Source organism: Heloderma suspectum, chromosome 6 (genome assembly GCF_057233095.1).
Source record: "Heloderma suspectum isolate Gila_16-S chromosome 6, 16-S_ref, whole genome shotgun sequence".
Lineage (NCBI taxonomy): Eukaryota > Metazoa > Chordata > Lepidosauria > Squamata > Helodermatidae > Heloderma > Heloderma suspectum.
The window spans coordinates 107453486-107464297 of record NC_139463.1 but is presented as its reverse complement, the minus strand read 5'-3'; the positions used below and the strand labels follow the sequence as shown (position 1 = coordinate 107464297).

Sequence of the window (10812 nt, the reverse complement as noted above, 5' to 3'; positions counted from 1 at the left end):
CTTCAAGCCCAAACAAGCAACCCCCCTGTCAATTATCCTCCCATCTCCATGCTGAAATCCTCAACAATCCATGCGCCAACTGGTCTGCAAGGCCACTTAACATGGATCTTAGATAATGGTAGCCACCACGAGCCAGAAATGGATAGAGTTTGAATACCACCCGTGAAAATCACCAAAAATGCCCCACCAACTTCAAAGGACACCACTGGCATTGCAAATGTGGGGGAACAGTGTTATCCCCACTTTAGTTCCACCAGGTTGGGAAATAGCTCAAGAAAAAGACACTCTGAAATCAAGGGTGATGTCACTTCTCCCCCTAGCTGGGACTATTCTTTTTTCCTGACTAATTGCTCCTTGGTGTTCAGTTCAGGCCTGAATATAATAATGTAGCATTTCGGGAGGAAGATGCAACCCAATACGCCAGCACTGGAGGCCAAGATGGAGAAGACCTCCACGGCCACCATGTATTTCCCCTTGGTGCTCAGGTAGGTTGGCACAAAGGACACCCAAACACTGCAGAAGACCAACATGCTGAAACTGATCAGCTTGGCTTCATTGAAAGTATCAGGCAACTTCCTGGCAAGGAAAGCCACCGTGAAGCTGATGAGGGCCAGAAACCCCATGTAGCCCAGGACAATGGAGAACATGAGGGCTGAGCCTTCATTGCATTGAACTAGGATTGCGTCGACCTGGGAGTGCATGTCCAACTCTGGGAAGGGGGGAGAAGTTGCCAGCCACACAAAACAAATGCCAGCTTGAATAAGAGAGAGAGACAATATCACTGATACAGGAAGTCTCTTCCCCACCCATTTCCTCACCCTGTTTCCAGGCTTTGTAGCTACAAAGGCCAAAACCACAGTGATGGTTTTTGCTAACACACAAGCCACAGCAATGGAGAAGATGAGGCCAAACACTGTTTGCCTCAGAAGGCAGGTCACCTTCCCAGGCCGGCCAATGAATAAGAAGGAGCAGAGAAAGCAGAGCAACAGGGAGGAGGCCAAGATACAGGTGATGCTCCAGTTGTTGGCTTTGACAATGGGTGTATTTTGGTGCTGAATGAAGGTCCACAACACCAAAAGTGTGATCACAGAAATGAAAAGAGCCAAGGAGGTGAGAACTGCTCCCAAAGGCTCCTCATAAGATAGGTAGCTTATGACTTTAAGAATACATTCGTCCTGATTCTTGTTTGGATACTGATCTTCTTGGCACTTCTCACATTGATCTGCATCTGAAAGTGTTGAGCAAAAACTTTACATTAAAACATATTCTCTGTGTTTAGCTGGAGTTTTTTAATTTGACCTCATTTAACAAATCCTCTTTCTTCAGCATCAGTGATAACGATTCTGTCAGGATTTCCTCTTCTTGCCCCTGTTCATACTCAACACAGTAATATATTTGTCTTTCACAAAAAGGGATAGGAATTAAAATACATATGAATCTGAAACTTTTCGATTTTTGTGTGATTTTCTCTAGAATTCAGATGGGTAAGTGGCCAAAGAATACAAAGATTCCCTGAATTTAGCTGGAATTGTTTAACTGGAGCTCATAGAACAAAGTTTCTTCTTCCTTTGTCCACCGCTGTTCATAGTAAACACACTCATATATTCCTATTTAGAGAACCATGATAGGAATTAAAATATACCTGAAATACAAACTTCTGGGTTATTTTCAAATCACTCGGGATTCCTGCACTTACCCATCTGGATGGAAATCCTCCCTTGGGGGCACTCAACACAATCATAGCAACACACTTGCTTCCCCTGCTGGACGAACCTGCTCTGTCCCGGGTGGCAGCTCTCGACACAGGTGGAAGTGGGCAGTGTCTAATGGAAAGCAGAAGGAAAGCCATTTGGCATGAAAGTAACTTTTCCTGATAGGTGCAATCCTCAGCTACATCTCTTTTTCTTCTAGCGTTGCCCTTATTTTCGCAGTAGTCTACCTAAATCTTTACGTAGACTACAGGGACCAAATAAGGAACCCGAATCGCGGCTCCCTATGGGGGCCACCATTAGCGGTACACACTTTTTTTTTTTTTTTTAGTCACCTGTGATAGGCTACATGATGATTAACGTAGCCTATCACGGCTGACTTTGCAAATCTAGCCGTGATATTCTACGTTAATCGTTACGTAGCCTATCACAGGGGCGGTATTTTTTTTTTTTTACTTTTCTTGTAATGGCATCTTTCCCCTGATGAAGACCTGCCGAACTGCCGCCGGGACCTGCCGCCGGGAGCGACTTTAGTGAAAGGTAAGTCCCATCCCAGGGGGGTGGCGGGGGGCGAGGGGGGTGGCAGAGAATTTCTCCACGAACAACCTTCGGAGGACCAAATGCGTTGGCACTCGGTCCCCTGAAGTTTCGGGGAGAAATTCTACCCCAACCATATTCAGAACATGGTAAGATCGCAGGACTTTGGTCAGGTCAGCATCTTTGGGCATATGGCAAGACATTAATGCATCAGGAAGGCCCAACGCTTACCACAGACCATTCATGAAGGTGCTTCTTGCTGCCATTGCCACAGACTGCTTGTCCACTGTCTCAGTTGGGTGAACAGCTCAGAGATTTCATTCCTGCTCATTCTCCTACACTCCCTTTTGGCGAGTTGGGAAGGATTCAACTAACTGGACCCAATCCACACTACCACCCACCCAGAGCAGCCTTCCCTAACCTTAGTCCTTCCAGATGTTTTGACCCACAGCTCCCATCAGCTGCAGCCACTCTAGCCAATGGCCAGAGATGAAGGAACACCTAATTACTTTGAATGAGTTCAAATCTCCAGGGCCAGATGAACTGCATCCTAGAATAATAAAGGAACTGGCAGAAGAACTCTCAGAACCGCTGTCTATTCTCTTTGAGAAATCATGGAGGATGGGGGAAGTGCCAGATGACTGGAGGAGGGCTAACGTTGTCCATATCTTCAAAAAGGGCAAAAAGGAGGAACCTGGGAACTACAGACCAGTCAGTCTGACATCAAGCCCAGGGAAAATCCTGGAGCAGATGATAAAGGAATCCATCTGGAAGCACCTTGACAACAATGCCGTGATTACTCGAAGCCAACATGGATTTGTCAAAAACAAGTCCTGCCAGACAAATCTGATCTCATTTTTTGATCAAGTGACCTCTCTTGTAGACCGTGGGAATCCTGTTGACATCATGTACCTCGACTTCAGCAAAGCTTTCGACAAAGTGCCCCATGATATCCTGATGAGCAAACTAGCTCAAAGTGGGCTAGATGAAACAACGATCCGGTGGATCCACAGTTGGCTACAGAATCGGACTCAAAGAGTGCTTATCAATGGGACCTTCTCAAACTGGGGAGAGGTAATGAGTGGGGTACTGCAGGGCTCAGTCCTGGGCCCAGTGCTCTTCAACCTTTGTATTAATCACTTGGAAGAGGAGGTGCAGGGAATGCTGATCACATTTGCAGATGACACCAAATTGGGCGGGATAGCTAATACTTTGGAAGACAGAAACAAAATTCAAAGTGATCTTGATAGACTGGAGTGCTGGGCAGAAAGCAACAGAATGACATTTAATAGGGATAAATGTCAAGTTCTGCACCTAGGAAAAAGAAACCAAATGCACAGTTACAAGATGAGGGATACGTGGCTGAACCACACTACAAGCGAGAAGGATCTTGGAATTGTTGTCGATCACAAGCTGAATATGAGCCAACAATGTGCTGTGGCTGCAAAAAAGGCCAATGCTATTTTGGGCTGCATTAATAGAAGCATATCTTCCAAATCTCGGGAAGTACTAGTTCCCCTCTACTCAGCACTGGTTAGGCCTCATCTGGAGTACTGTGTCCAGTTCTGGGTACCACACTTGAAGAAGGATGCAGACAAACTGGAGAGGGTTCAGAGGAGGGCAACAAAGATGATCAGGGGACTGGAAACAAAGCCCTATGAAGAGAGACTGAAAGAACTGGGCATTTTTAGCCTTGAGAAGAGAAGACTGAGGGGAGATATGATAGCGCTCTTCAAGTACTTGAAAGGTTGTCACAGAGAAGAAGGCTCTGTGACAATCAGGATCAAGAAGAGATCAGGATCTCTTCTTGATCATCCCAGAGTGCAGAACACAGAATAATGGGCTCAAGTGACAGGAAGCCAGATTCCGGCCGAACATCAGGAAAAACTTCCTGACTGTTAAGAGCAATACGACAATGGAACCAATTACCTGGGGAGGTGGTGGGCACTCCCACACTGGAGGCCTTCAAGACGAGGCTGGACAGCCATTTGTCAGGGATGCTCTGACTTGGATTCCTGCATTGACAGGGCGTTGGACTCAATGGCCTTGTAGGCCCCTTCCAACCCTACTATTCTATGATTCTATGATTCTTTGATGGGAGCTGAAGTACAAAACTTCTGGAGGGACCCAAGTTGGGAAGACTACAGCAACAGGAAAAACAGCAGGAATAGATACATCAGTTTCTAGTGAGTGTAGCCTTGATAGTCTCTTGTGGTTAACAAAAGAGAGAGTCTTCTGTGGAGTTAGAGACTAACAAGTCCACTTCATCAGATTCATGCAGTGCTACCCTTGATTTCCAATTTCCCATTGGCGCAGAGAGAGAGAGAAAGAGAGAAAAGCAGTGCAATCAGATGGTATTATAACACAAAAGTATAGCCTCTGGGAATTGCATCATTAGTTTAGTCAGTTGGTCAGATTACTGTATCATAAATATAATAAAAAAATAAATCAGAAAAACTTGAAAGAGGATTTTAAAAAGTGGTAACTTGCCTACATGGAGATAGCTTATACTGGCATGTCAGCAGCTACCAGAGCAAAATCCACATTCCTAAAAGATACCATAAGGTTTGTCACAAGAAATCCTAATAAGGTGCTAGTGTACTTGTTTAGCCTTCTGGATAAATAAATATCCCTATAAATACAGGGTAGGGATGGATGAGAAATTCATTTCAGTGCAGTGTTGATAAAAATTTACCAAACTTTGCAAAGATCTCCATATTTTGGACAAAAAGGATTTAAGATTTTAAAAAAAATGGAATGGGGGAGGAACCCAAACTGACAAACTCCCCACCCAAGCCCAGGGATCTGCGTCCTGAGCTCATAAAAGTCTGGATATGAATCCCGATGTCTTCAACCATGTTAGTGCTTAACTGGGTTGCCACCTTCTTCTTCTCCACATTTTAAACTAGGGGTGGTAGGGGTTCTGGTGGGGGTTTGAAGCTCAGCAATTTTTTGCTGGCTCACCCCCCCCCAACAATGGTCCGTGGATGCCCTTGCTTGCCCAACTCAGTCAGGCAAGTGCGTGGCCACCCGCTCCCTCACCAAGCTGTCATTTTGCATTAAAATGGCAACTAGGCCTTTTTCGTAAATAACCATCTATGCAAATGGTGGCCATAAAGTGGCCATTTACTCAACATTACAGGCGTCGATGGACCATTGACGCCTGTAATGTTGCGTAAATGGCCACCTTATGGCCACCATTTGCGTAAATGGTTATTTACGGAAAAGGCCCAGCAGCCAATTTTACTCAAAATGGCAGGTCAATAAGGGAGTGGGTGGCCAGGAGCCTCTCATCACCTGCCCATGGACCACTCAGGGGCTCGCCGTGTGCGGCGAGTAGGGTTAGGCAGCTGGTGGTGGCCCAGTAAGGGGTGTATCGGCCAAGAACTGGTGAGTTCACCCATCTCTACTCTAAACAGCTATATGGCAAGCAGGCACATCATGATCCTCTTTATGCTGGGAATACCTTCAATCTGGTGGATGTAGATGGGTGAGAATTTTATTTTAGTTCATTTTTGATAAGAGTTTGCTACAATTCATGAAGTTCATATTGGGAGAGAAAGACCTTGAGATTTAAACAGACAAACCCTGAATTATGGAGAAAGCAAAATTGACAGATTTGCCCAGTCCTAGACAGGAAGCAGACAATCTTGGTACCCGTTGTCCTACATATGTTTCACCCTCGTGGAAAGCTTCTTTAATACATCTGATGATCATGTACAAAAGAAAAGTGGGAAGGGGGGAAGAGCAGGGAGAGGCTGAGTAGCTGATCTCCATCATATTAGCTGTGCCCAGGTGCGAAGGTCTGAGGCCTACAGAGGGAAAAGGAAGACAGGTCAGGCCTAGAGGACTGGGGTTTTCTGTTGGGAGGGGTAACCCTGAGAGGACTAGTTTCATTTCTCCAGTTAGGTGTCAGTTTCATTTCTCCACTGAAGTTTCGTTTCTTCATGGTTGAAACAATACTTTTGATTTTGAGGGCAGAGGGTATATAAAAAGAGGGAGAGAGCCAGTAAGAGGTAGAGACAGCCAGAGCCTGAAGTGAGAGCAGAGTCTGAAGAGTGAGCAGGAAGAAGCAGCTAGAAGGGTCTAAGTACAGTTAGGGTACTTTTAGATTTGAAGCAGTAATTTTGGTTTTGAGGGAGGGGTATAAAAAGAGAGTGAGGGAGCCAGTAAGAGCAGTGTCTGGGAGACCAGAGACTGAAGAGGGATCAGGAAGAAGCAGCCCGGAGAAGTCTAAGTACAGCTAAGGTAAAGGAACTTGTGTTTTGCAACTTTTATTCTCTTTTAATGCCGTTTGTATCACTCAGCTCTATTGTGTAAATACCTTCAGTTGTAATTAGTTTGCATTAAATCTACTAGTAAACTGTTGTGTTTAAACCATGGTTCTAGAGTGTCAGTCACCCCATGTCTACAGCCTAAACCCCATGTTACTGGGAAAGGGAAGTTGCAAAGAAGGAAGGTGGGCCTCTTAAGGAGGCAAGAGATCCTGAAGGAGTTGCTCAGAGGGTCCAGGTCATAAGAGGAACCTTGACGGCAGGTTTTGCTGCTAAATCCCAATGCAGAAGATCCTGATGCCAATTTCCAGAGTCTGTGCATAAAATATGGTGGTGATGTTGATCACTGTGCTTACCTGCCTGAATTTATGATTCCACATAATAGCACTTCCATTCACAATGAACTCTTTCCCTGCAGGAGCCTGGGGGTCCATCCTTCCAACTTGGACTCTCTGAAAGGATTCGTTGGGGAAGGTGACCAAGTTGATGAGATCATATCCCCCTGCCAGGTCCCCATTATCATTGAAAAATATCTCTTCACCAGCACTGTTGTTAAAATGGATGTTTCTCAGAAACCAGTGAAGCTAAAAGGAAGGAGAAAAAAAAGGAATGGGGTCAAACGGCAAGGAACTGGTTAATATCAGTGCTATGCAAACCTGACTTTCACTACCTATTAGCCACTGAATCATTACCACCAAAAATGAATCTACAAGAGTTTGTACTTTCCCAACATTTTAAAATGTCTATCCAAGGTAGGAAGAAAGATGTCAACTATCAGAGCACCAACACAAACCGACAAACTCCCAGAACACCTGAGGTCTCCACAATATACAAAACAAGAATCCTAATATGCTACAATAGGAATTCTGAATGGGCTCCTTCAGAGGGTTGTGACCCTGGATTGGGGTTTTGCATACAATGCTTCCTGCCCCCTGCCCAAACTGAGGTAATCAGCAAAAGCATTGTTTATGACAAAATCTCAGCCAGTCCACCCAACAGGTTCACTTTCTGGACATGACTGTGCAAGTCCATAATGGACATACAAGCACAGCTTATATCGGAATCCTACTGACTGCCACAGCCGCTTTCAGCCAGAACTCAGCTTTCATGGGTTTTAAAGGGGCTGGACATTCCTTTTCAGTCATGGTCTAAGAAATTAAGTCTGCTAACGTGGTTGTCCCTTTTCTACTGTTGATTTATCTACGATTTGGCTTTTCTTGTATTTCGAGTTAATTCTGGTATGGTATATTATAATGTTTTGCCATTTCAGTCCACTCTCTCTGTTGGATTCATATAAACGATTTCCTTGGAGTATAAAACTAGCTGTAACGCTTCCAGAGACTGATTGTCTCCATACACAAGAATCACGTTGATTTCACTCCGTGTGAGAGTTGATTGAATTGGTCCCAATTTTTTTTGATATATTTCATGTGGTAAAAATTTTGTCACTGTTGGGATCACGTGCATCCAAGCAACGCAAAGATTGTTCTCCAAGAGCCTTGGTCTCAGAGTTCGGAGGAAAGTTTCCCCACTGTCATCCTCTGAAACAATGAGGCCAATCCAGTTCCATCCGAAATGCTTGAGTAGCCCAACAATCCCGACATACTGAGGACCTTCATTTGGGACCATCCGGTAGAATGAAGGAAAGCGAGTTTTGTCCCTTAGTGCTGGATCAAAGGCGCCATAGCTGAGCTAATGGGAATGATACGATACCTTCAGGATGGAGAAAACCATCACGTCGTTCTTGACCCAAACTGACTCCATCCAAACCTTTGCCAACATCTCGACCTCACTCAATATAACCTACTCTTATACATTGTGGTCTCTAACAGTCTAATCTTAAATTTTCTAGCAAACTCACCTGGTGTTATCAATACTCAGGCTGCAAGTAGATTCTAAACAGGATGTTGAAGCAACTAACTTTCATGGGCATCCACAGGAAGGGCCAGCGGGGGGCAGACGCCAACCATTCCGATGACCCATAATCTCCAGATTCTCAGCTTTCATGTTTTTAAAAAGCAAGCCTCTTGCTCTGGTAGAACCTGAGATATGCATAGACACTTCTCTGCCCATTTGGTTTGTAAGCAAATATAGCACCTCCCACCTTTCATTGGTTTGAACCAATGAATGAAGTCATAGCAGCGTTTGACACACCCTCTGTCTGCAGAATTAACTTCCTGGTTCATTGGAAAGCCTTTTGGTGGGTCTTTCCTTGTGGAAAAGTGATTATTGCCTCAAAAGATCAATGTGGAAATCCAGGCTTTTAGTGTAGCTCTGTAGTGTGTCTACCCCCACCCCCAAAATAAAATGTTGGAGGAAGGACAGCTGTTCATGCTCTTTCGAATTCATCTCTTAATAATTAATTAATATTTTCCTGAGTTTGTAAACAGTATTTTTCTTTAACTGGCATTGCAATGCTCATAAAGTTCATCATTATTACGTCTATGTTACAGGAGTCATGGTTGTAACTGAGTGTGGGTTACTCCAGCCCTGCAGAGTAGCTCAGTGTTGCTATTCCCATTTAGGGGTGTCCAGCATGGGGAAATCAAGCCCTCTTGGGGTTCGATGGCTTTCCCCCGAGGCCCTGGCTCAGCTTGCTTTAGTGAGCCAAGCCACAGGCTCCCCACCAGATGTGCTGTGTGCAAATAGCTCCTGTGCGCAAATGGGCGCTGCGCACAAATGACTCCTTCTCCCCCTCCCAGGACTGATAAGGGGGAGAAGGAGCCGTTTGCACATGGTGGCAGCAGTGCCAGGGGTAGTCGGTGGATGGCAGTGGCAGGGACTCGCACTGCCGCCCCCTGCCAATGTCAGCAGCACTGCTGCCCCCATGAGCAAACCTCTTGTGCTCTCCCTCCCGACACCAGAAAGGAGAGTGTGAGGGCTTTGCGCATGGTGGTTGTGGCAGGGAGCGGGCAGCACCAGCAGGAGTTTCCATGTCCACAACCTGCTGCAAGTACCACCGCCACTGTGTGTGAGGGCTCCTTCTCCTCTTCCTGGGCCCCAGGAGGGGGAGAAGCAGCCATTTGTGCACAGGCCGTGGAAGGAGAAGGGAAGTCTCACATACAGCAGCTGCCTGGTGTGCACAAAATGGAGGATGGGAGGGGAGCAACAGTCCCCTCTCATCTTCCTGCCCCACTGCTGTGCCACCACTACAGCAGCAGGGGCAGGAGGATCAGAAGGGAGCCAGTTTTGATACAAGCAGGAGCTTGCCCTGTGCTGACGTTAATCTCACCATGAACACATACCTGTGGCATCTTGTAGGCATTGAAGATGTCGGCCATCTGGATGGAGTTTTGAGAGGTGAGTGCTCCAACGACAGCCATCAATTTCTCTTTCCTGCCACAGTTATAATTGATGGGATTCCTCTGTCCTGGGAAGAGAAGATCCAGAGTGGCCCAGCAGTTTCGCCCTGGATCAAATGCACTGTCATAAATCTTGGAATCGAGTGTGGCGTTGGGTAAAAATTTGGCATTCTTGTTGATCTCATGAATGGCAAAAGTAAAGGCAAGCACATGCTGGTAGTTTTTAGGGATCATGCTGCAATGAGAGGGTTATATATTATTAAATCAGGTATGTTGCATCTTGCATTATGATTCACTCATCTAACTAAATAGGAAGATTATAATAATAATACCTAACAACAACATTCACTCATTGCTTCTCACCACAGACTTTCACACAGGCATAAAGAAATCCATAACTAATAGAACCAGAGTAAAAATCCAAATCAGTATAAAGCATAATCAGCAAAACAATAGGAAGAAGAAAGGGGGGAGAGCCAGGAGGGGGGAAGCCTCTCTCATTTGTTGAGCAGCCCCTGCCAGTCAGATGACAGTCACCCCAGCCCCCCGCCCCCCAGAAGTATGTTCTCTGAGATGACTTAGAATGATGCAAAGCCTTCGTGGATCCCTGCCCGGATCAAAACCAGCTCCATGAAAATGCGGGTAAGCCACTCCTTCATTCTCCTTCCATTGTCATGGAGACACCCCCATAATCTCTTTTCCAAATGCAGTGTACTGGATTGTTGTGAAAATATAATGTACATCTGAAATTTTATTTATTTATTTATTTATTTATTTATTTATTTATTTTCATTTCATTTCATTTCATTTCTGTACTGCCCAATAGCCAAAGCTCTCTTTGCAGGTATAGCATAACATACAATGAAATAAATGGCTAGATCCATGTGGCTAATTTGCAGGGTAAATGTCAGTTTTTCTCACCTTGCTCTTCCAATGCCCCACTCTTTCTGCCCAATGATTGAACTACTGGGAATGTTTCTCATCCACCTC

General features: G+C 45.3%; 1 protein-coding gene across 1 annotated transcript; it reads right to left on the bottom strand.

Moving 5' to 3' along the window:
• Positions 1-326: 326 nt before the first annotated feature.
• On the bottom strand, positions 327-9801 carry LOC146342345 (vomeronasal type-2 receptor 26-like). The gene is made up of 3 exons (XM_084807812.1): positions 9766-9801; positions 1697-1823; positions 327-1228 (listed from the first exon to the last, which is right to left on the bottom strand). Exons 1-3 carry the CDS (start codon positions 9799-9801, stop codon positions 327-329), a joined length of 1065 nt encoding a protein of 354 aa, XP_084663938.1.
• Between the last annotated feature and the right edge of the window lie 1011 nt (positions 9802-10812).

Coding starts and splice junctions, on each gene's coding strand:
- LOC146342345 (XM_084807812.1), bottom strand. CDS start 9,801: ATGGCCGACATCTTCAATGCCTACAAGATGCCACAG. Junction 1,824..9,765: donor ATGCCTACAAGATGCCACAG/GTATGTGTTCAT, acceptor GCTTTCCATTAG/ACACTGCCCACTTCCACCTG. Junction 1,229..1,696: donor GAGGATTTCCATCCAGATGG/GTAAGTGCAGGA, acceptor CAACACTTTCAG/ATGCAGATCAATGTGAGAAG.